Genomic DNA, 27956 nt, shown 5'->3' on the forward strand with positions numbered 1-27956 from the left:
ACTCGCCGAATCGGACTAGTCGAATCAGACTCGCCGAATCGGACTCGCCGAATAGTAGCAGACCCAATTTATGTAGTGTACACTACCTCACAAGTGTAATAGTTGTAGACTAGAGGTTTATCAAATATGGTCTCACAATTTAAAATTAAAAGTGAAATTAGATTTGAAATTGTTTTTTTGCTTATTCATGCTTCCCAACAGGTTTAAGTTCTAATAATTTGTAAACTTTTTTATTTCCAATTATCAAAATCAAAGAGATTGCAGCTAAAGTAAGACACCATTTGTCTAACAGATAGCGGATGTTTTGATTGTAGCTTAGCTTGAAAGTAATGGATGGAGTTCAAGAACGTTGGAGTGGATCCTTTATTTCATCTATTTCAAAGGTATGTTTTAACAATACTATACTGTGTAGTGTGTATTTTTTCTAGCCACTTGTTAATACATTATGCTGGTTTGTAGGGGTCTGCTACTATTCGGCGAGTCCGATTCGGCAAGCTCCCTTTTCGGCGAGTGCCCTATTCGGCGAGTTTTTGAAATTTTATTTTTGAAAGGGAATTATCGGGTACCATAGCTTAATTATATTAATTGCCGTTTTTACATCGTTAAACGTTGAAATCGTGCAGAAAGGAATAAAAATAAAATGTTTGAACTATTAAATTAAAATTCGTTATGTCAGTTCAGTTGAGTTGTTTTTATTTCTGACCATCATATCAAAAACAATACACGTCAACATAGCAAAGGTAGAAGCGACAAAACGCGAACGTTAAAACGTGCTTGAATTCGTCATGTCAGTTGTTTTTATTTTTGATCATGATATCAAAAACAATTCACGTCAACATAGCAAAGGTGTAGAAAAAAGTAGAAGCGACAAAACGCGAACGTTAAAACGTGCTTGTGACTGAAGTAAGTTATTGAGTTGAAAGAAATTTGGCACGGTCGCAACACCTTTAGAAAATTTTAAGATATGAAGAGAAAATAAAAAAAATAAAATGTTACAAAAAAAATCATGTTTAATGTCTATAAGTTAGTAGTTTTGAATAGTTAAAATGATTAGTTTGGATCAACAAATGTGTGGCCTACAGCTTGGATTGAAAGGAAATTATCGGGTACTGTAGCCTATATCCCGACCAGCAGAAATTGCCGTTTTTACATCGTTTTAATGTCGCTAAACATTGAAATTGTGTAGAAAAGAGAACTTTGCTGACTAGGATACGTTGAAACTGGGAAACATTCACAGACGCCCTTTGATTTGTTCCAAGAACCCATTTAGCCTAACAGTTTATTTGTACATTGATTCAACGTCTGAATACATTATCTTAAAAATGCATAATCTTAAAAATACAACGTATCGAAGGGTTTCTGTGAATGTTTCTCTGTTTCAACGCAGGCCTTAAAACTCGTGTTTTTTTCCGGCAGCCATCGTGGCTTACCGAGAGCTCCTTCTCGGCGGCCAAATATGCGTGCTTGGAGGCCAAAATACAATAACGATAGCACAAGTAAATAGCATTAAACTTGCAACAATGTTAAAATGATCACTTAGCGTTGTTGAAGTCTGGGCGACGTCTTGCAATAGAATCGTTGTACCACGCATTAAATGCTTTATCGGGATTGTAATCCGGTATTGCGGGACCATCTAACGACCCTAAATTGTTTTCACTGCTCGCAGCTCAGTAAATTGTTTTAACTGCATACTAGGGTGGCTCGTTTTTGAACTTTTTTTTAAATTCTTTTGGGGTAGTGGGGAAATGGTACCAATGAGTGAGAAAACAATCATGACAAAATTTGAGATTTGTAAAAAATTGTCTTCAGCCTCCTCATGGGGCCCAAAAATTGAAAAATGGGGTCAAAAACGCAATTTTTTTTAAAAATATTTTCAGTTTGGGTAAATACAATATTGTTTAGATATATCTAAATAACCTAAAAAAAAAAATTGAAGTCATTTGAATGATTCCTTCAGCTTCCTCACAGCTTCTGAAAATTTTCATTTTGCTGAAAATTTGGCATTTTTGTTTGTGGTTACATAACTACAAACTTCGTCAGTGACGTAAATTCAAATAAAAGACGTCACTTTTTCCTACCAAATTAACCCAATTTCATTAAAAAATGACGCAACAGCTCAGGGCAGGTCTATAAAGAGAAATACAATGACGTTTTATAGCTGGCAAAATGTCTAACTCAATTATGTATCATGTACCCAGCCACAAAAATGCCAAATTTTCAGCAAAATGGAAATTTTCAGAAGCTGTGAGGAAGCTGAAGGAATAGTTCAAATGACTCCAATTTTTTTTCTTAGGTTAATTAGATATCTAAACAATATTGTATCTACCCAAACTAAAAATATTAAAAAAAATATTGCGTTTTTGACCCCATTTTTCAATTTTTGGGCCCCATGAGGAGGCTGAAGACAAGTTTTTACAAATCTCAAATTTTGTCATGAGCGTTTTCTCACTTATTGGCACCATTTCCCCACTACCCCGAGAGAATTAAAAAAAAAAGTTCAAAAACGAGCCACCCTACTGCATACCGCCTTTCATAAAACCTGACCATTTATATGTCAACTAACCTAGTTCTCCTTTTTAACAACGATTCAATGTCCGACAACATTGAATCGATATAAAAACGACAATATTGCCAGCCGATGTAAATTAGCACTTCGGATTAACACTTTGTTAAAATAAACATCGGGAATTGCAAACAAGACATACAGCGCTGGTGATCGCAGCTGGATATATTCAATACAACAGTAGTGACTATGATGCTCTGACCTAATTCTGCGTCACTCTTTGATACTACATATTTTCGACATTTAATCCACGATCATTCTATTGCAAAATTAAATAATTGGCTAAAAGAAACCGGCGGCCAAACTTGGCCGACGGAGGAGGTAGCACAGGCGGTCATTCAAGCACTACTTAGCAGCCATGGCCGCCGGCTGCTTTAAGGCTTGGAACGTATCCTAGTCATCAAAGTTCTCTTTTCTACACAATTTCAACGTTTAGCGACGTTAAAACGATAGGCCACACATTTGGTTAGCCTTTTCATTCTGTTACTACAATGTAAAAATGAACTGTTAGGCTAACTGGGTTCTTGGAACAAATTTTTGCTGGTAGGGATAACTAGGCTACGGTACCCGATAATTTCCTTTCAATCCAAGCTGTAGGCTACACATTTGTTGACCCAAACTTATCATTTTAACTATTCAAAGATACTAACTTATAAATATAAACATGATTTTTTTTTTTGTAACATTTTCTTCTTTTTATTTTCCCTTCACATCTTAAATTTTTCTGAAGGTGTAGCGACCGTGCCAAATTTCTTTCAACTCAATAACTGAGTTCGGTCACAAGCATGTTTTAACGTTCGTGTTTTGTCGCTTCTACCTTAAAAACAACTGAACGGACATGACGAATTCAAGCACGTTTTAGTGTTCGCGTTTTGTCGCTTCTACCTTTGCTATGTTGACGTGTATAATATTGTTTTTGATATGATGGTCAGAAATAAAAACAACTAAACTGACAAGACGAATTTTAATTTAATAGTTCAAACATTTTATTTTTATTCCCTTCTGCACGTTTAACGACGTTAAAACGATGTGAAAACAGTTAGGCTACGGTACCCGCTAATTCCCTTTCAAAAATAAAATTTCAAAAACTCGCCGAATAGGGCACTCGCCCAAAAAGGCTCTCGCCGAAAAGGGAACTTGCCGAATCGGATTAGCCGAATCGGACTCGCCAAAACGGGCCATTCCGGGTTTGTAGAAGGTGCTCAAAAGTTTGCATTTCAACTTTTTGCAAACTCAATATTTGCCATCATGTTAGACTTGCAAAATTTTATCAATTTAGTTGCCCCCTTGCTGTTATGATATGTATGGAGTAGGCTAGGCTACTTCAAGGATAATGTCTTTCACCCATGTTTTTCAACGTTTACACAAGTGGCACCATTTAAACTAAGTCATACCTGTATGGTTGTGGTGACGATCTTGTACTACCGTACTCTATTCTAACAAGTGATGCCATAGCATGGAAAAAGTATCTTACTTAGGCTACAGCCAATATTACCCAAATTTTGTGACCTCTGAGAATGTTGAGACTCTGAGTGAACCTAAAACTATAATATATATAATACATGTATTACCATTTTATTTTATCAGCGAATCCAACTTGCAATTTTTTTTGTCTGCCTCAACGGCACCCTACTTCCACACAAGACAATACCCATAACACTGGTCTAAAAAAAGGATTTTTTTTCTGCTGTTTGGACTTTGAAAACTGATTCAATGTAATTTTGGGATGCTAAATCCGAATCTGAACTCAGATTTTTACTATCACATCAGATTTTTGAGATATGAAAGCAAAAAGACTTTATTTTTGCCCAAAGTGGAAGATTTGGCATTGCGTTTACCACCAGCATATGCATTGCCATAGTGAAAGGTTAGTGTTAAACAGGCCAAAATAGCTTAAATAAGGTTACTGGGCAAGCATTGCTCTAAGCCTGCTTAAATTTTTGTCATTTCATGGAAAACATTGACAGCTAAGGTCAATTATCTTTTAGCTTCACTTTTAGCTTGATGTTACTGCTGTATTTATAAAGTTGCTTCCAAAACAAATTAGTATCAAAATTGTAGTAACTTGTGAGTGCATTTCAGATATTTATGTACCCCATGGCCTGGATTTCTGGATGTAGCACAATGTGTATTGTGTATGACTGTATGTGTAATAAACGCATCGTCAAACCGTCCACTTTTGGCAAAAGTAACAATTTGCTGAACGATCGTATCTCACAAACCTGATGTGATAAGATAAATCTGAGGTCATATTCGGATTCAGCACCCCAAAACTACTCTAAATCAGTCTTCAAAGTTTGTAAAGCAAAAATCGTGCAGACCAGTGAATCTTAGTGAGTAAAACTAGATCGATGAAATAATCTGCCAACAACCATGACTGTGTTATTGTGGGCCACACTTCGTACAACTGCTCTTGCATTCATTTATAGCACATCCAGCCATGGCCTTTACATATGCGGCTAGCTATGTCACATTTTGTTGGCAATTTCTAAAAGACCTACTTTTGTAAAATGGTTTGAACGCCTGGATAATCTAATCAAAAAATAAAGAGCCTAAAATGTAGACACTAAATTCATGCTCACTGTTCAGCAAAGAAACGTTTCAAAAACTTTCAAAAAACTTTTGTTTTTAGTTACTTACAACACTGCTGAATTGAAACTCATTTTTTTTTCAAGTGTTTGTTCAGGGAATTTTATTTGTAGTTTTTTGAAAAAGACTACCTTCGAATTCACAGCCTTAAAGCCATTTGAGTTTCGAAAATATTTTGTTATCGCTTGGAATTTCTTTCAACATTTACAGATTCAGAGAGAACGAGTTGTGGGCTTGACTTTATCTCATGATGCTGTGCAGTATTTGGACCGCTTGCTCATCCGTTTATTGGTGTCACTGCTTAACCCTATCCCGAAAAATCTTCAGGTATCTTAACCACATTTTATGTGAACTTTGCAATTTGCGTGCGTATATCACGATTTTCGAAACATTGGCTTTTTTAGATTTTTACTTAGAAAAGGTAGAGCAAGTCGTCATGCCTGCTTATCACCTACGATAGATGTTTGATGTATACAAATGCATTATGCAACCTTCGTTATCTGATAACAACGTTTGACAGTAGTTTTAGTTGAAAAAAATTTGTTGCTGTCTGCACTGCAGCATAAACTTCATAGGCATGCTTCTTAGAAGTCAAAAAGGCTAAGATGATAACACTCTATCTGGGTGAGAAATATCACCTAAAGTTAGTCATTATAGTCAATTACTGACAGCGATTTTTTTAAAGCCATAGAATTTTGCTGAATTAAATTGTGAAAAACACCTTTGTTATATTTTTTATGTATACTGATTAGAAAGGTTACTCGCTGAATTTTTTCATAATAATAAAAGTGTTTAGCTCTATTTCCTTTTATATCGGAAACGTGCATATTATTTATATCATACATTGCAGTAGCTGGTTTAATAGATCTCGTTCTTACAGGAAGCTCAAGATCAAATTACACGTAAATTTCCTGAACCCCTCTCATCAGGCGCACTTGATGATTCTAAAACAAAAGTTCGTGAAAAGGGAAGAAAGAAAGTTCACATTTCTGTGGACAAAGTGCATCATATTTTTAAGGTCATATTTTTCTAAAATAATTAATTTTGAGTTTATGTACTAGAAAAACTTGATATACCGGTAATGGCAATTGTTTTTTTTTTTAATTTTAAGTGAAACTGCACAGTAATATCAAATATTCTCTCATCTACCATTTCTCTTTGAAGTTCTTTAGTAGTAAACTGATTGAGGAGATCTGCCTGACTATCTGAGCGGTTACTATGCTGCGACGATCCTTTGTCCATTACTAACTAAGTTGGTCTGTCTGCACTAGTGCACTGTCAAAGTACCAAAGGATCGGTCAACAGTCTCAATATTTTAATAGAAATCGATTTCATGAGAGGCCGTAGCCCTCACATCTTCAGTCTCCATCTTTAGCCCTCACATCTTCATCAGAGACTGAAGATGTGAGGGCTACGGCCTCTCATGAAATCTATTTCTATTGGTACTTAGACAGTGCAGACAGACCTACCATTTCTCTAGTGTATGTTGATTATAGTAATAAAAATGTATCTGAAGACTCTTAACCTCTGTTCTGGCTTCTCGGTGTTTAGAGAATTGCAGGACATATATTATTTGTAAGATCCATGTAATTGTAAAAGGATTCAACCAAACGTATAAAATCAGTAAAAAGCAACCAGGTTTGGTAACTACAAATATTTTATAAGTAGAGCTTTCGCCGCCGTAAAGGCGGCTTCATCAGTACTCTTATTCAATTAGAATCAGTACTCTTATTCTATTTGAATAAGAGTACTGATAAAACCGCCTTTATGGCGGCGAAAGCTCTACTAATAAAATATTTGTAGTTACCAAACCTGGTTGCTTTTTCACTGAGTATATTGATTATGCCTGCAAAATTTCATTCCAACGAGAAATAAATGATTAGATGTAAATTGAGTACCGGTAGTTGAAAACATAAAAAAAATAAATTTCGAAAAAAACAGCATTTGAAAAATACCCATTGAAACACAAGCTACATTACTCATATTTATCACTGTAAGTTTTGACACGTACAAAACCATTGAATAGAGTCAAAGTTTTAACATATTCAGAATCCTGATGAAATTTACTGCTTTTAAGATACCACAATTTTTTTTGTAATAAAACAATTTCCATCGGGAGTGTCCCCTTAAAAATTCTCGCATTGTTTGATGAGGCTGTTGATAATTCCCAAGAAAACGGCTTACTGGTGTTTGAATTGGGCATTCGAGCTTGTAACATTCAGACCTCGTCAAAAGACTGACTCCTATAAAATATTTCTTATTTTTGTGTAAACTTTTTCATAAACGTTTGCACAGTGACGGAAAATTGTTCTTATCAAGTTATCATGCTTATACAAATCGAAAGTTAAATTGACTCATTCTGTAGCACCTACTGTATATGAGCGCTTATTATCATTAAAACGATTTCAAGTACAAAAAAGCACGCATTATAATGTCATTGTTGTTAAGTAAGTTGTGGTAATCTGGAGTGGTGAAAAACTGAAACATTTGACTCTAGGAACTAAAACGGTGAAGAAGCTGAAGCTGTAATTCGATCTGATGGTTCTTCTTAGATAGGATTGTTCCATCTCAAATGCCACAACTTCTGCTACAGTTTGACGTTGCTAGCACTTCGTTAACTAATAAACATCACTAACTATTGAACTTTCTTCCAAACAGGATTGTGCGCCAGGTAACCCTGACAAGCAAGTGTCACAATTCTTTGCCGCCGTGTTGGAATACATGCTCTCTGACGTTCTAAAATTAACTGCTAATTATGTTCAAAACATTTCAAGGAAGGAAATCAAAGAACAAGATGTTAAAATAGCTATGTTTGCTGATAAGGTGAATGTTGAATACTGAAAAGTTTGGGTGTTCATCAGGACAATTATCGTTTCTAGCACTAGTTGCAATGTTCATCTGATGAAATTGAAAGTAAAAGTAGCAACAAACAAGATGGTTTATTGCTTCACTGACGTTTCGCGCACCATAACAATGCGCATCCTCAGAGCGAATAACATACTAAATAAAATTTTATTTTGTAAATCAACAACCGTGCCGAAAGGGAAGAACTACGTTATCTAATCTACTAATCAACTGAAAACAAATTTTGCAACATAAAACGCCTAACAACACAGAAACTCAACAACCAGCAACCTCAAGCTAAACGAAAGAACCACACTAAAGAACCACTCACTGACTTCAACACCATTCATCATAGCACATGACTAGGGAACTGTGTTCCGAAAGCTTGCGCAACTTACTATTGCCACAGCAAACTCGCAGCATCAGGCTAAGACAGATCGTTTAAATCTACCTTGTGAAGTAAGCTACGATCATGCTGCTAAAAGCGAAACTCAATCAATTGCATAACTTCGCGTGGTTTGTCGCCTAAATGTGATGATCGCTTACTTACTGGGTCATAAAGTTAAAAGTTCTACTTTTAAAGAACATTGAATAGGTGAAGCTTGCACGAAATGCCACTTACAGTAACACCACTCTATGTTAGAGAGTGCTGGCTGAACGATCTTCAAAAATAGCAAATTATTACCATTACCATTTTTACCTTATTGTCTCAATAGTCAAGGTTTACAAATGACAGATCTGTGTATGTTTATTTTTCTCCCTTCCGACGGCTTAGTGACGCTACATTTGTAAAGGCGTATACCGTATACCATGTATTACCTGATTAGTGATTTTCGCATAGAAATGACAGAAAAATGATAACATAACCTCATTGTTGTTACTTCTACCTGGGCGAAGTGCAAAACTGAGCAAGGTGCGGCAAATTTTTCTCAGTTGTATTCGAAGCTCAAATTTTACACCACAGGGTGTTGACCGACGCCGAGGCATGGATACTTCTCAGTAGGCAGGCATGGATACTTCGGCAGGCATGGATACTTCTCAGTAGATTCTTCTTCCCGTGCGTGGTTATTTTGCTGAGGATTGTCCAAGATAATGGTGGCGAGTTTCTACAAGTGTTTTACTGAAAAATTGAGAAATAGACTCCATCGTACACAAACAGACCTTGTCATGACTTGCATTCCATTTTTGTCCCTTCATTAAAGGAGTTTGCATGCTCATGAAAAAAAAACAATGTCTGCTTTGCACTGCTCTTATATTTGATACCTTTGTCTGATGCGAAGATACATTAATTTCTCGTTATCTAATTTATGTTAGTGTCGCTTATCATTGGTGTGTTTATTCTTTCAGGTTCTAGTCAATATTTTCCAAGGAGATGAAGCAGAGGAAGATGTTCCTTTGTTACCAATAGCCATCACTGATGACAACCGTAAGCCTTCCAGCATTAGTATTTTACGATTAAAATCTTGTTCAGATCATTGCAACAGATTGTTCACTTCTATATTTCGTTTTAACAATATCTAGGTCCGCTGTTAGCTGAAAGTTAAAACTCAAATTTACTTTTATACTTGGACAAAAAGAAGTAATTTTGTCTTTGATTTTATTTAAACTTGAAACAATTTTTCTCTCTTTAAGATTTTGAAATGAAAGACGCGATTATTCAACTCACTTCACTACCAAGCAATTTTACGCGCTTTTACTGCGAGAGTGGCTCAAACTTTGTTCTGGTATTGGTCAAATTTTCTTAAATAGCTCCAAACGGTATCTCCATGAACGAAATTTGTTCAAGCTCGAAATGCTTTCTTCGTTTCCGTTACGTACTCTTGAACGTCATACGTCACTCATCACGCAGGTGATGCTTCGTACTCTACGCTTGTTCGAAACCTGCTTGCAGAAGAGCAAAGATTCCTGAGGGATCTTCAGCTCATTATCAAATTCTTTAAAAAAGCTTTCACAGACCTTCCTACGTTATTCACCGAAGCGGTAAGTTTTTATTCTTTGCTTATATAATTTTTCATGTTTTCATTGCCGTGAGTAATAATCTTTAGCTTCAATCGTTTACCATTTGAAACAATCATTTTCAAAGATAGTGCGAATGCCCCAAGACTCGTGAGAAGGGGGTTTGACTGCGGCGTTACTTACAAAGGTTTGAAATGCGTTTTAAGAGAAAAATTGGTAAAACCTTAAATGTAGTAGTAGTAAGTCAGTTTTAATTCGGTGATGTCCCCGTTGCCGAGTGTGACCGAGTCCACCTCCACGTGCCGCAATCGCTTTGATACCCTGCCACCACATCGATCAGTCTAAAGCAGTGGTTCTTAACCTTTTTTCTATCAAGCCCCCCTTCAATAATGGCCATGTGCCTCGCGCCCCCTTAGATTTTAAATAAGTATTATACCAAAAAAATGCATTTTTGTCTGTTTATTGTACACATCAGCGAGATACTTGACACTGCTTCTTAGCGACTAGATTTTTAATATGAGGTTTAACTCCAGAGAGTGAACAACGTAAGTCTCCTAAATATGAAGTAAAAATGGAGCAGCGTCGAAAAAATTAGATAAATCTGAATAGCGAGTTCAGCGCAAAATAGTTTTGTAAAGTTCTGGTCTAACTAATAAAGCAAGATTTACTGAATACAATAAAATAAGATAAAATACAAAATATGACGAACTGCATACGTCCTAGAACATTAAAGTAATTAAAAAAAATTGAAATTGTTGTAGAGCTCGTGCCCCCCTGGGGGGGCGCGCCCCCCTGGTTAAGAACCACTGGTCTAAAGCATTCTCTCTTGTCAAACCGACCTTTAATTTGCAGCTAAATTTGATCACTGTCTTTTTTTAGCATATAAACGTCATAATGCTTTCATGCTTTGGAATAAAACGCTGGAGACATGCTGATTTCGTAAATCTTTGTTTTCAAAATCATCTGCTTGTGCAATACGACGGATAGTTGCATGTATGAGTTGAATTAAAAATGATTTGCAACCAAACAATCAGTTTTATTCGTAGTATATCTTTTCTTGAGTTAACGTTTAAACAATAAGGTCCATCATGGGTCCATTTGCATCGAGTCTCTTTGTACAGGGATTAACTAATAATTCCAGAACAAAGATTAATTGATATTGCAGCAGTATTAAAATGTATGCTGTAATTAAATGCGTATTTAATAATCGAAGCAAAGAACCAATCTCGCTTTTGGTTTTCCAGGACGTTGAACTTGTATTCAGCAATATAGAAGATTTAGCAGAAATGTCGACAAAGCTGATAGGCATGCTGGAAGAAGCTGCCGAAATGACAGATGAGTCGAACCCCGTGCCACTGGTTGGATATTGCTTTGAGGAACTCGCTGAGGTCAGATTTCTGGTGGAAATGGTTCCAAGATCTTTTAACTGTTTATCGACTTCACAACAACCCATTGACCAGACTACAAAATCCGTCAGTTTTACATTGATTCAACGTCAGCAGACGTTGACTCAATGTTAAATGACTACATTCACATGACTACATTCACTTCTTTTAATTTACGATGAAGTTTCCTGTTTTTCCTTGAAGTTTGTTTCAACCTAGTAATCTTTTGCATCACTTTTCTTTTCATCTTAACTTTCCCTTGTCCATGTCTCACAGATATCTCTCGTACCTGTAATCATTTTTCTCTGTTGCCATTCACTTCACCGTTTGGTTAAATCGAAAGTTTGCATGTTCATTTCAGGAATGCAGCTTCGAGCAATATTCTGATTACACATTGAGTTTCACCGATGAAAAATGGGGAGATCGGTTTCATGCGATTCTGCAGCAACCTTCGGTTAACTCTGCATTGAAGGTTTGTTCTAGCCAGCTTTCACAAGAGGTGTTTTACCAGAAGTTGGATCTACTTTTCATGCAATAGATCGACCATATTTTAACATTTTATGTTTATTTTTTAATTCATGTGTTTTAACGTTTCTTTAACAGTTTACTACTTATCATTAGAGTAATTCAGTAAAACATGTTAGTTATTTGAACTTGTTCATATCCATCTAACGGAGTGGAAGGTCTGCGTAATGCGTATCTTGGATGATGAAACCAAAGACTGGCTGCTCGCTAGTAGCCTGCCAGTGTAATCTGGGAACATCGTGACTTTGTTGTTATAGAAGGATAGGCCCTCGGCCCCATAGGCTCACACGACGACGACTTATGTCAATATGTCGTAGAGTAATTTGACCTCAAGTGTTTAATTTCAGAATGTGAAAGCAGAAGGTTTTCGTGACATGGTCACTTACGTGCTGCCGAATCTCCTCTTGGCTCCTATTTATCACTGCTTGCACTACTTTGACCAGATACATGTAAGTTTAGATTTGTATCATGTCAGACACTCTGCTATGTTCTTCGAAACTCGCTATAAACTTAACTTTTCACAGATATTGGAACGTTCCACTGCTGACAGCGAAGATCAAGAAAGTTTCAGTCAGACCATCAGTGCCATATCACCGATCAAGTTGACCATCGAATCAAAAGCTGCTGCTTTGCCTAAAAGCAGACCGAGGTAAAGTTTAACGAAAACAAATAAAGTTATATTTTTTTCGAAGTGTTAAAGAACGTCTCATTCTTCATGAATCTCAGCACTAAGCGTCACTATTTCACTTTTGTCCTGTCCGGGCTTAGGCCGCTGGCTGAAGACTTCGATGAAACGAACAGAAAGGCGTGAGAAGCAAATCTATGTGTTTACCTTCAATCATGTCGTAGGTAGATACGATTTTCAATACAGATTTATCAAAACCAGCGTAATAATTCAGAAATGCGTCCTTTCAGCATATTTTCTCCATTAGTCCTTGAAGATCCAGTGATCTAAACGACCCCCTGTCTTGACAAAACTGTGCTTGGAGGCTGTGTCTCCAGCCACCCACAACCTTAACTTGGTCTCAATTTTATTCATCACCTTTTTATAAAACTTATTGCAGTGAAGCGACTTTACGAATCTCCTGGAAGGGTGGAGTCCAGGTAGAGAAGATGAAAGAGATCGAGGAAAGCATTGAGGGATGGGTTGGGAAACCAATCACACAAACGTGCAACGAATTTATTTACGAGGTAGGCATCCTATCTATGAAAGATCGTTTAAATTAAAAGTATGTGACATGAAGGAGATCAACAGCTGCAGCTTTATATCTCAGTTATTTTGTTTGGTGAAATACCACTACCGTGCCGAAAAAAAAAAGTTAGTATAATTTTTTTGCCAAAAAACATGAAAAATCGACGTTTGTAACTACACAGTTTCTACCAAAAGCATTCTGTCGCAGAAACGCTGCTAGTTATGTCATAGCTATTGAATTTTTTCTTGATTATTTGTTTTTTGATGTATCTGCTTTCTTAGCAATGTAATCTGCCGTGATAGCGAACATTGCCGATTCCTGGTTTTCGCCATAATTTATTTTTGTGGTTAATCGACCGATATAGTTGTTCTGGGTATACCCATGATTCTTGCAGAGGTTTGTTGGTGTATGCCGATAATCTCAAAGCACACAATTCACTCCAAACTCTGCGACATATATGAGGCTAACACTTTCGAAACGAATAAACTTGCGCTTGTTGACAATATTGTGACTTGGCGGCAGTTAGCCTATCTTCGATTTCGTGACAGGATGTGACAACTTGATAATTTAGAAAATATTGCAGTTGTTGGGTTATTCGATTTTTTGACAAGTTGCGTGTTGTAATTTTAAACTTCCATCCACTGTATTGTAATTTCGTTTTACCAAAACTACCATATATAAGTTTTAACGAGTTGTGGAAGTATTCCCCGAGAAATTCTAGGTATTAACAACTACCAACAACACATAAGACTTTTTGGTCAGGTTTATTGATGCTAATGTCTGGTGTATAAAATAGACTACCTTGCAGCGGTGAGGAAAACTTGAAAATCGCTGAAATATGAACACATTGAACAGTACACGTAACCGAGAATAGTTTTGTATTTACATTTGTCTGCAAATGATTCCGTCAAGACTGTGCAGGTTTCACATATTCGTGCAGTATTTCGTGAATGCATCATGGCGTCCGCATGGTGGCGACATTGGGTAATTTCGTTTACTAAACACTTTTATATCATTTTGTAATGCAGCCCTCTGCGATCTGCATGTTACTATAGGGATAGGCTATTCAGGCAGCAAAATCCGTCATTTTTACTTTGAATCAAAGTCTGCAGGCGTTGAATCAATGTAACAATGCCGAATTTTGCTGTCTGGGTACTAGGTGTTGCTGTAGAACAGGAGTCACCAAACTACGGCCCACGGGCCGGAACCGGCCTGCGAACTGATTTCATCCGGTCCGCCACGTGCTGCGGAAATAACAGCTGCATTACAACTGTTAAGAAAAAAAGTTACCAAACTTTTTGTAAAGGACTGACCTGTTCTGTTTTTATCATTAGGCCACCACAAATGGGGACAGCCTAGTCTAAATTTGGAAACATGTATTGTTTTTTCAAGAGCACGATGCCCTGTAGTGTATCACAGCTGGGGAAAACTTTTCCAGCCACCTTTCGATTTTCATCACAACATTGCTATTCCACCGCTGACTTTGTTAGTTATTGTGCTCAATTCAAGTCAATGGAGATTCTAAGTAGTTGTCTATCTTTTCGCAATTTGCATCTGACCCGCAGCTGTTAATCTCGCAGCAATCCGGCCCACAGAGAAAAAAGTTTGGTCACCCCTGCTGTAGGAGGATGTAACGTCAATTTTGCGTTCACCCAGGGTTGCCATATTGGCGTTTTTCCTGCCAAATTCCACAAATTTGGCGTTTTTTGAAAGCGTTTGGCAGGAGAAAATTACGTTTGGCAGTTTGGCATTTTTTTGGCAGTTTTTACTTTAGTGTTTTTTTGGCATCTTTTGGCGTTTTTTTGTAATTATTACCTGTACAACTCACCACTAAAGTTTTTCAAATACTTTTATCAATGAAAGTCCATCAAAAAAGTTTAATTTATGGTCTGGAAACTCTGAATTCCTAATTTAATCAAATGTAAGCTCCAGAGGCCACTGGCGGCTGGCCAGTCACCAACCAAAGTTGGAGTTGGACTGGACAGCTGGAGGGATGCGTTTTGACATTTATTTTTTTGCCAATGGACTAGTAAGTGTTAACAGGTTATGGTTAATGATGCGATGTCACACCGTTTGAGTTGAAAGCATAGCGTAGGCCAGAGACCTTGTAGCAGGCGCGGATTTATGGGGGGGGCCCGGGCCCCCCCCGAAATTTTGTGAGGAATTGTTGAAATTGTATGTTTCCGCATCAAATGGTTTGATATGCTTCTATACAGCTGATGTTAGTCCCACGGCGGACTTAACTTATCTCGGGGGGGGGGGGGAATAGTTTTTTGTTGTTATGGTTGAAATTACCCATCGATCAGACTCCGTTATTTTCTTTCATACAACTTCAAATACATTTTAATAGCAACATTTGTTGGGACTGAAACCAACGCTGAACCAAATGGCGTCAGTTGAAACAATCTGAAACATTGAATGGCTCAGTGGCGTAGCCAGGGGGGTTTGGGGGTTACAACCCCCCCCCCCCCCTTTGGCACGCATGTGACGTCACGATATTGAGAATGATGCTTTCAGTCTCTTTATGTCTTTAAAACAAAGTTTACTTAACTTTAAACGAAACTGCATTAAAAGAGCGAGTTTTGCCAATACCAAACATTCAAATATCTCAGCCAGGAATTAGCAACAAGAAAACATAGAGACTTAGCTTTATTTCCGAAAAAAGCTGAAGAAAACATGATCTCATCTTTTTGCTATGCCACCGGACAGCACCATTTTATAGGAATTTTCATACCCACATTTTTGTTGAAAATGCTCTCAGAATGCACCAAATTCAAAGTAAATTTTCAAAATTTTCTGGGGGAGGCCTCCAGACCCCCCGCTGCTCGGTGTCGTCTTAGGCGAACACGCCGGTGGCTTCGCCAGCCCGACGTCAAAAAAAAAAAAACATTTCAAAATTTCTGGCTACGCCACTGGAATGGCTGTTTTCTAGTTTTTAGTCTTCATTATAATTTCAATCAATTACCGTATATGCCTGCAAACATAAAATAACTTATATCCAATTGGTCATGGATAGGCATGCAGGGTTTTAAACCAGATTTCAAGTTTACTTTGCATGCTTAGCAATTTTTATTGAAGCAAAATTTATTTTTTAAACATTCACAATTGATGAAAATGTCTGTTTTAATGTCTATTTTATATCATATCTAGGCTATATGTCGTAGTATCATTGTTCATATGTGTTTTATCTTTTTCTTTCTTTTTAATTGATTTTCAAATTTTCTGGCCCCCCCCGAAAAAAACTCCTAGATCCGCGCCTGCCTTGTAGAAATTTGAACCGGAACCGGAACCTGAATTGGTACCGGAAGTTCCTTAGTTAGTAAGTGACAATCAAGACCTGATGCCAGATATAAAACACGTTTGTAATGGGTCGCAAAAATTATCTGTATTTTGTGTTTTCTACACCAATCGTCCAAGAAGTTGAGGGCGTCAATGCAGATGCCATGTATTTGTGCTAATAACTGTAGCCTCTTGACATGTAAAGTTATCAGGTGTAGGTGTATTTCCTTCATGCCATTAACAGTGTGAAAATCCTTAAACCTTAAAAGTGTTTGTGATATTTACCAATGGTGTTTCTTGGCATTGTCCTCTTTTCACATGTTGAAGTTTAACACTGAGTTTTTTGTTTTTCAGACTTTGGCTAGATTGGTTATAAAGCATGCATTAAATGAATGGCCTACTGTAAAAAGTATATTGTGGGACAGAATGTTTGTGTCGCCAAGCAAGGAAAACAAACTTGAACTAACATACCACTACCAGTGATTCTGATAATGAGGAATGCTATTGCATGCAGGCTAAACTTGTAAAACTTGCTAGAAAAGCAGCCCTCCCCCATAGATTCCCCCCAGGCCAATTGGTCTTTATCACCTTCTTCTAATTGCACTTCGTTGATACTTGATAGCTCCAACTATGTGGCTGCCTCCTACAACCTTTGAAAGTTTGTTTTAATTTAGCTTGATACATGCAGTTTGTGTTTCATTATTCATACTAAGTGGTCTATCAAGTTAAATTAAGACAATATACCATCAGAGCTACATTTTGCACCATATATAATGGTGTATGGCCTTGCTGGTTAACAGGACAAGCCGCACTAACAGTTTGGCAGTTTTTTTTTGGCAGTTTTTTTGAAACCCTGAAAAGTTTGGCAGTTTTTTGGCGGTTTTTACAAAACATTTGGCAGGCAAAGCTATTTTGGATCTGGCAACCCTGCGTTCACCATGTTTAATGTTTATGATTGAGCTGTTGTGCGAAGTGAAGCGCTCTGCAACCTTTTTCACTTGTGGCACACTTAATTAAAGCATATTCAGCGGTGCATCTGGAGCACAAATCACTTGTTTTTATAAACAAAACTATCGCAGTGCTTAACAATTTTCCAACAGCTTTCAAATGCATTGCATCAATTTCGTTTTCGCAGCATTGTTCACTTCTAGTTAATAGCAAAAAGAAAAATATTGTTCACACAAATCAGCGGTGCATAACTGAAGCAGAATTTCAATATAATTTTTTTTTTTTCAATAGAAATCAAAAACTTATTAATAAAATTTATTTTATGTTGAAGTTCAAGTAAGCCTTCGCAGCGCGCAAAGACGTGTCTTGTCATTTCATCATCAGTCGCAAATGAATTTCAGGTCCAATCGTATTCAACGTCACTCACTGAATTGAAATGTATCCCGGTAGGTCAGCAGATAAAGACACAACTTTACAGATTAGGCCTATGAAACGGAAAGTTCAAGCAACGACTATGGTTCAACTATTGGTTGAGCTATACAGTATACACTTCAAGGCAGCTTTTTTTTCTTCGGTAAAAAACGAAGAATATGAATAACTCATTAACACTTCTAATTGACCGTTAGCTGCAGCCTTGCGGAAAGGATAAGCTTAGCCTCTTGTACTGTTCTAAAGTAGAACCTTTAAAGTTTTCAAATAAATTTTTGTCTAGTAGGTTTTTTAATTTTTTTAGAGAAAAATTAAGAGTTTAGGCCGCAATGATGAGATGTAGTCACAGTCACTTATAGCATGATCAGTCCGCGCTTTCTCAACCATTGAAACAAAGAAACCAAATTACAAATAACCTCATTCATGAAAAAAACGCGTTGTGTTCATAAGTTTTTGTTGTTTTCCAATATATTTTATTTTCTTCAAACTTTGCTCGAAGATCAACAGCGTATCAGAGACTGAAGGCTACAAACCCCTGTGAACGACAATAAGGTCGAAATAGTTGCTGGCTTCTCATTTACAAGATAGTGTTGTATTGCATGTTTTAAGCTTTTCTAGAACTTCGCTTGTAGTCTTAATGTATAGCAAGAGTTAAATTTTGACATTTATTTGAGCTACATCATAAATTGTAAATTACTAGTCTACTTCTATGTGCAACCACACTTTCCAGCACATTCAATCACTTTTAACATTATTCACCAAGCGCGATTGACATCAGATAACACAGAGTTTTCAACCTTCTCACTCTCTGACTGAAAAGCCTTGAGATAACAGTTTTGCAGATATTACATAACTTTGCAAAAATATTTAAAAGCAACAAGCAAAACAGCAAACGCACACGAAAAAGAATTTCTAAAGCTTTAGAAATGGTTGTTTTATAATTGTATTTCTCCACGAACATTATTTTGAATTAAATCACTGAAACTTATCTTTATCTATTTGTTATACGGTGAAGCAAAGTCTGTGTGAATTTAAGAAGAAAATACAGTTCTCGACGTCTGTTCTTATGATGCTAATCACGTTGTGTGTGTATCGCGCATATGCATCACGTTTGTGCAATGCGCACAAAGTAACTTGTATAATGCTTTACCAAAACAACTTAGCTGGACGTCTTCATGGCAGATAATAAATCCCCCTTGATTTAATCTTCAATGCTGCTACCCCGTAATGCAGTTTTCTGACAATTATCACCGGTCTTTGTGTTGATGCTGACAGGGAGACTTGACGCTCATCACTGGGAAGCGGGTGTCTGAGCGTCGTGTGTTCCTTCTCGATTCTTTGCTTATCTGCTGCAAGTCTAACCAAGGTCGGCGCCCTATGCCATCAGTGACAATGACTCATGAATTCAGGCTGAAAGAAAGGATACTGTTGCGGAAAGTACGTGCAAAAACTTCATTTGTGTAGTTTCACAGCGCATTGTTAGGTTGTGAAAAGTGTGCTACTGAGTTCTACTCATAGGAAGCGTTTTTGCTGTTGTGTGTTATAACAGTAAATATTATTTGAAACAGAATTTTATGCACTGGATTATATTTTCTTTTAACCATTAAGCAATGTAGAGATACACCAAGATCAGTATCAGATTTAATTAAAAAAACATAGGCATCTGTAACCAGAAACTAAAAAGACTTGTGGTATTTTGTTGCTTTCAGGTGGTCGAGGTAGGAAATTGATCGTTGATTATTTATAGTTGTAATAAACAAAGATTCTGTGAAAGTTTTTTCACATCACAGTATCCGATATTTCTACTTGTGTCAAAGTATCTTGTTTGAGGACATGCGTTGTAAATCTTATGTGCTATATAGCGGAAGGTTACCACTTGTTGATGTAACAATGTTCATCTGTGCAGACAACTGTAATTGACAACGAAAACAACGATAGAGAGTTCACGGTGACAGAGGGCGACACCAAACGCGTGTTTCAAGCTCACTCAGTCGCGGAAAAACAAGCATGGATGTCACACTTGGTCAGGTTGCAGCATAGATCCACGTACGATCGGATGCTAGATCAGCTGATGAGGAAAGAAGCCAGGGAACAACCTCTACGACTTCCTTCCCAGGACGTGTATGTGTTGTCTGTTTGTTTGGCTGACTTTATATTTGCGTCGTTCAAGTTTGTCTGTTATACCCAGGGTTGCCATATCGTTCCTATTTCTAAGATTTGTCCTTATTTTGAAGGGAAATTTCTTAGAAATATTTGTTGTCCTTATTTCTAAGAAATGTCCTTGTTTTTGACTGGATTCCTTATTTTGTTTTATTTTCAACAATTACAAAACTTCTATCTTTTTGTTGGAAAATATCAATAAGTGGTATCGATTTGAGAAGCATCAAACGCATTAACTAAACCTCACTGAGAGATCAAATAATTGAGTACGATGAAGTTAAGGGGTTGGCAAAGCAAATTGATCCGCCAATGGCAATGCACGATGGGTTGTTCGATGAGTTCTCGGCTGTTAATGCTCTGTTCAAGAAGATTCCAGATGATGTGTTCCGCAAGGATGAACCTGAGGAGATGAAGATCTTTGCTGGAGACGACTCTTTTCCGTTGCTCTACTGGCTGATTAGATCATCCTCTCCCTTTCAGTCAATAATGCGTTTGTGGAGCGAGTGTTCTCTGTTGTTTCGGTTCAGTGGACCAAGGAAACGAGCTGACTTAGTGAAATGACAGTCAAATCCCTGCTGCAAGTAAAGATAAACTTAGACATGAGCTATCATGAGATGCACGAAGTATTTTCTACGAACAAGGAGTTGCTAGAACATATTGTTTCTGGCAGACATATGATATATCATGGCTCGTATAAATGCGATGACTTTTTCAAAAACGTTTTATATGAAAATTTAATTTTCGGTTATCTTTATTTTGGGATCCATGTCGATAGCAACCCTGGTTATACCATAGGTTACGGCGTTATTTCTCGCCCAAACCTACAGACGAGACTCACCGCTCGACGGGTTTGGGAGTTGAGCAGAGAAGTTTTTATGCTTGCTTCAAGCTTTGTAGTAGATGGTAATAGCCAAAGGCTTTTTTGTAGATTTTACTGCTTTTGAAACATTGTAGCTTTTGATTGTGATCAGTAACTTCTTAGATTCTGTAACTTCGTTCGGATAACATTACACATCTTGGTTGAGATCACTGAACAAACTTGATTTCGTTCACTAGATATCGTTTCGCCGAACCAGACAGCGCCGAGAACCTGGTAACCGACCAAGAAGAGCCTGTACCGTCAATCAAGGGTGGAACTGTAATGAAGCTTGTGGAAAGGCTAACTTACCATAAGTACTATGGTCAGTAATGAAAATATATAAACTGTCAAATTTTTTCTACCCACTTGATTTTGTATACTGCTTCAATCAAAACACCTTTGTTCTTGGTGCCCGTCATATACTTCAACAGGTACAGTTCTGCTGATGCCTTGATGAGACCGTCCGCTCATCCGACTAAATATGATGAATCCAAAAATGATGAATCCAAAAATGATGAATCCAAAAAAGCTGACTAATCTGAATTATCAGTTGGATTTGAACCACGCTGAAATAATTGCTTTAGCCTCATTTCAATTGAATATCAATACTGTTTAGTGCAGACTACGTGAGGTCAAGCCCTTGTGAAACGCTGTTACCATTTCGATTAAATATCCGTACATTGCTTAATCATTGTATCTCAGTAAGTTCACGTTGTGTTAGTCAAACCTTGTCGCTGCAACATTCGCATCGTGATTTCAGACTCAAGCTTCACGAAGACGTTTCTCACGACGTATCGCTCCTTCTGCAAACCATCGCTCTTCTTGGACTTACTTATAGAACGGTTTGTACACCCAACTTTTATCTGTCAGCGAAATAATAGCGTCCTGCTATGAAGCGTCAACAAGAATGAAGTTGTTTGATATATCTCGAAAAAGATAGAGATGTTTCATTCAAAACACTCTAACCAAGCTGATGGTAAATTTATGTAGAACCTTTTCAGGAGCAGTCAAGATTATTTGGTGGAATCATGTTGTGATGATGAACGAACACGCATATTTCATTGTAACGTGATTATTGAAAGTGAATTGACTGTAACATTCTCTTCTTAAACTAGTCGATATGTTGTGTTGGTTTTGCTTGTTTTGTATGGTTTGCGCTCACAACCTTTTTGCTAGTGTTCGGACATTGAAAGTACTCGGGTATGTTTCGTCCAAGAACATTTGAACAGTTACCTTATTTAATAACTTTCAGTTATCTATTGATGAGGTATCAGCTATTGGACACCCACAGCAACTGAACGGCTTTTCATTCTAGTAATTAACTCATCTTCATCCTCGTATGCGCTTCTCAGGTTCGATATTCCTGAACCTCCTCCTTCAGAAGAGCAGAAAGAAGCCATCGAGCGCGGAGAAATCATCATCAGAGATGATCTGAAAAGGTTCCGGAATGAATATCTCCAACCCGTGCAACTCAGGTATCGGAAACGCAACGTATTCAATTCATTGTCTAACTGGCGAAATATCTCATGTGAGATGGTTCTGCCACCTTTAAATAAGGCGCATCACGTTTAAAGATTTCAACTGAAGCTTTTAGTATTACAGTATCTGTTTCACGGTGAATAGATAGCACAGATTTATACTGTATATGAGAGAGGTGATATTCAGAAAAAGAAGAAGTTTCCAGTAGCGCAGTGAGCATGGTTCGAAAGATTTTGAACAACAATCTAACCATTCTAATGCTTTGTAAAAATTATGTTGCTACAGAGTGATGAATGTCCTTCGTCAATGGCTCGAGTATCATTGGTATGACTTCGAGGCAGATCGGACAATGCTGCAGAGAGTCAAGGATTTCGTGGCATCGGTGCGTGGAAAGAACATGCAGAAGTGGGCTCGGACGATGATAAAGATCATAACGAAGAAGGATGACTCAGAAGAGGAAACTCCTATTCCGTCATTTGAGCACGATCCTCCTCCGGTAGAGTGGCACCTAACTCATGAAAAGGAAAAGTACTCCATCATGACTTTGCATCCGATCGAAATAGCTCGTCAGTTGACTCTTCTAGAGTTTAGTTTGTACCGGTGAGCAACGTCTTGGAACGAATACACAAATTCTGCGATATTTTCACTTTAAAGTTTTTTAAACTAACATTGTAATTGTTTTTAACTAAAGCGTAAACGTGGGACAAACACGAGTTCTTGTATTTTCATTTTGTCTGCTATGAACTGTCTATGTTAATATTGCTATACTTGTCAAATCTAACACTAAGAGTCAAAGGAAACACAATTCTCATCGCCTAAAAATTATTCTTCAAACTCACATTTTATTTGTTAACCTCCAAAATCTTGTCTGACGTCACAAGTGATTTGTTTGTTTAGAAAAGTCCAGTCGTCTGAGTTGGTCGGCACTGTGTGGACAAAAGCAGGAAAAGAAGAAAATTCGCCGAATTTATTGCGGATGATCCATTGCTCCACGACGATTACTAGATGGCTGTCTAAGTCTATCGTGGAGGTTCGTTTACATTTACACCAATGTAGCACTGTGTTTGTAGCACGGGTAATGTCGCAACAAAATTTGAAAATAAACTTATTTTTTGTTAGCCGTGACAAGAACAGCGCAGCCGATATCGTGCTTGCTTTTTAACTGCACTGGTTTGACTCCCGTTTTAATCTGTTGTTGTAAACACACAACTCACATCTACTTAAGGTCTAGTAAATTCGGTGGGCACAGTCGCTGTAGAAAAGGCTGTCGAGTGGCCATCCTACTGTCATCAGTGCCGAAGGCTTAACTCAAGAACTTTGCCGTCACATCCCCCACGCTTGGTATCAAGCATGAGATAACCTTTATCTTACGTTTTGTTAGTTTCAAAAATTGTAAGTAAATCGCTTTTGTTACTCACAACACGTCCCTTGTGCTTGCATGCTGCTGTTGTTGCGGATATATCCCATGACAGTGACGTCACTGCTGATTTTTTGTACTTTCAGACAAAGAACTTCGAGGAGCGAGTCGCTGTCATGAGCCGAGCTGTTGAAATTATGCAAGTTCTAAAACAGCTTAATAACTTCAATGGTTTATTGGAATTTGTTGCTGCTTTTAGCTCATCAGCAATTCATAGATTGAACCACACGAAACAGGTACGCACTGGAAATAGTCTTATTATTATAGAATGCTTGGGCGTTGTTTTGCAACTGAAACTCGCAAATCATATGTCGTGTATGTAACTGCAATTGCGTATCAAGGAGGAAAAAAACAAGAAAGAATTGCGACAAAGGAATTCTGCCAAGTAAAACATCTGATTACTCTTTGTTGTGCAGCATTTACCAGACAGATTAGTGAAGGCATTGCGTGAATGCATGGACTTGTGCGATCCTCGCCTCACGAGATGTCTGGAAAAGCTGAGATCATGTGATCCACCATGCGTACCTTTTGTAGGTGAGTAAACACTAATGTATAGTGCACTGTTGGTCGGCTATTGGTTGGAATTATGTTGATTGAAACAACGATTTTGCTCAGGTACCTTCCTCACTAATATCTTAAAGACAGAAGAAGGAAATCCACATTTGCTGCCGAACCATCCCGAGAAACTTAAACTCATCAACTTCGCGAAGAGGTTAGATCGAATCATGTCATGTTGCGCATGCGCAACTCTGCTGATGTGAACCGAACTTGCGTAGCTGTAACAAACTCTCTTCTATTTCTTGGAAGCGGCGTTGTGCAAAGGACGCATTAGCTAAACTATTACACGGCAACGAGCAATATGTTATCCGTGACATATGACCAACAGTATTGTGGCTGATCATCATTATTCGTCACTATTTGTATGAGTGGACTTCTCATTTAGTAGTATTTCTGACGGAACACGGGCGACTGATCTTTCATTGTGTCCTTGGAAATAATTTGTTGAACGACCATTGTTGTGTTGAACTTTGCTCCATTTTTAAACTATCTTTAACCGCAAGTTTGCATCCTTAGGCGGATGGTGGCATCCATTTTATTCGACATTCAACAATATCAAAATATGCCTTACAACTTGCTACCCGTATATGAGATTCGAGAATTTTTCACTGGTCTTCAACCGCTCAAAGGCTACACAGAGAAGGAATTCAACGATTATATTTATCAGTGCTCTCTTGAGGTGGAACCTCGTTCAGCAGAACGACCTGCTAGATTCGTAAGTTACTTTGTCGATTTTTTCTCAAAACTTTGTTTCGTATGCCTTGTCTGATGTGTACTATTTCTGATTATGAGTTTTTTGGCTTCACTTCACTTCGTTGATATTCTTCATGCCTTGAATAGGGCGGTTGAAAATTCAAAAATATTAGTAAACTTAATTCATATTCTGCTACAACTCTGCAGTATCGTATAGAGAGCAATATAGAAACAATATGGAAACGCAATGCCCGGTTTATTTACATAAGCTTACAAAAGCTGAAAAGTTGATAAAACCGGCAATAGATTATAGTTGCCTGCCGCTATGCCCAAGTGTTAGTTCTGATTTGACGTGTGATCAATTCACCAGCTAATCTTGATTATTGGATGCATTTAGCCCAAGCTTGTCACCGATAAAGAAATTAAATCTCCGGGAATCATACCAAGCAAGAAAACTGCCACGAAGAGTAATCTCTTCCGAGAAGAATCCCGTTTGTCGCTGCAGGAACGTCGAAATTCCGCACCCGATGATGATTCTTCTAATTCTGCAGTCCTTACTCCAGAGACACCAATGACACCCGTTCAAAAAGAGCCATCTCCTCCTCCATGTCCTCCTCGCCTACCCATGCATGATGTCGTATCTGCTTCTCCAGTACTAGATAAATCCATATTTTCGTTTGATTTTGGAGGAGCATCATCTTCCACGGAGTCTCAATTCTTCCCAAGACCTTCCGTCGAAGATGAAGATATCCCACCGCCTATTCCTCCAAGAGATGATACCCCATTACCACCGCAATATGCTGAAACAGAGAAGGAATTCTTCCACAATGCGGACATGCTGGCGTATCACCAGCCCATGGTGGGACGATACGCCCAGCACGAGCGCTACTGTGGCGTTCCCGAACAAGTGGAAGTGAACAATGCTTCTTTCAATCACTCGGATGCGTCATATTCTCAACCGGATCCATCGTTTGGAAATTTTCCTCCTCCTTACAACTCGATTTCACAATCTGCAAGTCGTGCTCCTCCTGTCCCTCCCAGAGATGCTCCCGCCATTCCTCCACGTGATCCTCCTCCACCAACCTCTGCACCATCATTTGATGGTTACTCCGGGATGCACTACGTCCCGGAACCCACGCGATTTACAAACTCCTCCTCTTCTAGATACTCTAACAACTCTTCTTCTGAAACCCCTCCCCCTATACCAAGACGCCAGCCAAGTGCCCCCTCATTTTAGTATTAATGATCTGAGCAATTCACGGTATTTGGTGATTCAACGTAAAATGACGCGTTTCTTTATAGCTTGCAATAGCCTATATAAATGAAATGGTGGTACGATTCCTGTATTTCTTATAATTACAAATATTTTTGTTCAAGTTTTCCTTTATCAAAAAGTGCTAACTGCTAATCCCATTACTTCGCTTTACGACCGTTATTAATATGCGGCAAAATAATGACGTCTGGTCAATTTGTTTTTGCTGTTATGAAAAAGCGATGTCATGCGGTTGTGTGTGGCTATGTCTATCTAGACATGTGGCCTGATTTGTCACATTCTACAGAATTTCCCAGATTTTGTCAATTTTTGGTAACTGTCTGAATATATATTTTTTAATTATACTTTAACGTTTTTACTATCTTCCCCAAGTAACACAATGGGTTTTAACATCATCAGGCGTTGAAAAACAAAGACAATTTGTTTCATGAAATTTGAAGTCTCATTGGACGTTTTTAAGTTTTTTCCTCTTTTTTCTGCTTCCCCAAAGCAGCAAAAAGTTACAAAATTTCAATCAGACAGTAACAGTAGCAGTAATAAAAATCTGCAAAATGTGGCAAATCAGGCGCATCTCCAGGTAGCCATATTGTGACGCAGAAAGACAACTTGCTTTAACCATTGATTTCATTTGCCACGTTGATCACCGGTTAGACTAGAGTGTAGACGTCGCTATAAAATCATCTGGACTGGAAATCAAAATCAAAAGCTTGGCTTCATCTTGCACGACAAACAGGATTGCCATATTGGCCGTTTTAGCATCAAATTTGAGCGTTTTTTCGCATTTACCAGGCTACTTTGAATTTGGCATTTTGATATATTTTTAGATTTTTATTTTAAATAGTTTAAAAAACTCCGTTTTATCAATGGGCAGTAGCCTATTTACTAAACATCAGGTTTGAAAAGGCAACCTTTTTCGAGTCTTGATGCTTTTCATAATATTGCATTTCGGGCTGATTTTGTCAACAGCATGATTACTACCATAGGAAGCCTAAAGTGTTGCGATCGTGCCATATTGTAAATTAGAAAATGTATAAAAAAACGTCACGCTTCTTCTTCGTGTGAACCTCTGGGGCCGAGGTTCCCGGACTACAGTGGAAGGCTACTAGAGCAGCCAGTCTTTGGTTTCATCATCCATGACGCATAGACCTACCACTCCTTGAAGATGGTCAAGTTTATAAAATTTGGCGTTAAAACCGCCAATACGGCAATCCTGTTTGTTGCCAAGATGAGGCCTAGCGTTTGATTTCCAGTCCAGATGCTATTATAGCCACGTTCACGACTAGAGTTAGTGAAACTCTGTTGCACTTTATTGACGTGGTTACCATGTTTTTGATCGCCGTGAGTCGAGTATGAAATCACGAGTGGAAGCAAACTGTCGATTCTTGCAAACCTTTAACTTTTAATCAAGCACAAACAATTATCGTGTAAAGTTGTACAATTGTATCGGGTGCATTTTGTTACCGCTTAATATTTTGTCACGATGGCATATTCTACTTACGTAATTTCGAACAGAATCAAGTTATCAGCACTTGTTAGAAAACTCTAAAAGTTTAACTGCGTTTGAAAGAACTTTGCTTCTGTTCAGTTTTATTGGTTTTTGTTAGTTTCGAGTCGTGGCAGTGAATACAATGAGCTGAACAACTTATCCATAGCCTCTGTTGGGACTTTCTAGTGCGAGTTGATGTGTTTTAACAAGTTGTTTTCGCCAGGGATATGGAGTCGGGCGAAAAACATCGGATTCCTGTGGCTCGATTTTTAACCGTCCAACTCCGAGTCCAGGATTGTCAGCTTTATTAATTCTTGAAT

At 37.9% G+C, this 27956-nt stretch overlaps 1 protein-coding gene across 1 annotated transcript; it reads left to right on the forward strand.

Annotated features, from left to right (window-relative positions):
* The first annotated feature begins 263 nt into the window (after window positions 1–263).
* LOC145773962 (son of sevenless homolog 1-like) lies at window positions 264–27789 on the forward strand. Its single transcript, XM_082585092.1, has 23 exons — window positions 264–383; window positions 5363–5479; window positions 6033–6170; window positions 7811–7975; window positions 9344–9422; window positions 9846–9976; window positions 11197–11340; window positions 11699–11809; window positions 12210–12311; window positions 12387–12511; window positions 12927–13053; window positions 18987–19148; window positions 19618–19832; window positions 20928–21052; window positions 21491–21572; window positions 22083–22205; window positions 22495–22809; window positions 23107–23239; window positions 23713–23862; window positions 24043–24160; window positions 24242–24338; window positions 24701–24899; window positions 25275–27789. The coding sequence occupies exons 1-23, from the start codon at window positions 330–332 to the stop codon at window positions 26112–26114; spliced, it is 3852 nt and encodes a 1283-aa protein (XP_082441218.1). The 5' UTR covers window positions 264–329; the 3' UTR covers window positions 26115–27789.
* The last annotated feature ends 167 nt before the right edge of the window (window positions 27790–27956 follow it).

Source organism: Aplidium turbinatum, chromosome 1 (assembly GCF_918807975.1).
Source record: "Aplidium turbinatum chromosome 1, kaAplTurb1.1, whole genome shotgun sequence".
In the NCBI taxonomy this organism is placed as follows: domain Eukaryota; kingdom Metazoa; phylum Chordata; class Ascidiacea; order Aplousobranchia; family Polyclinidae; genus Aplidium; species Aplidium turbinatum.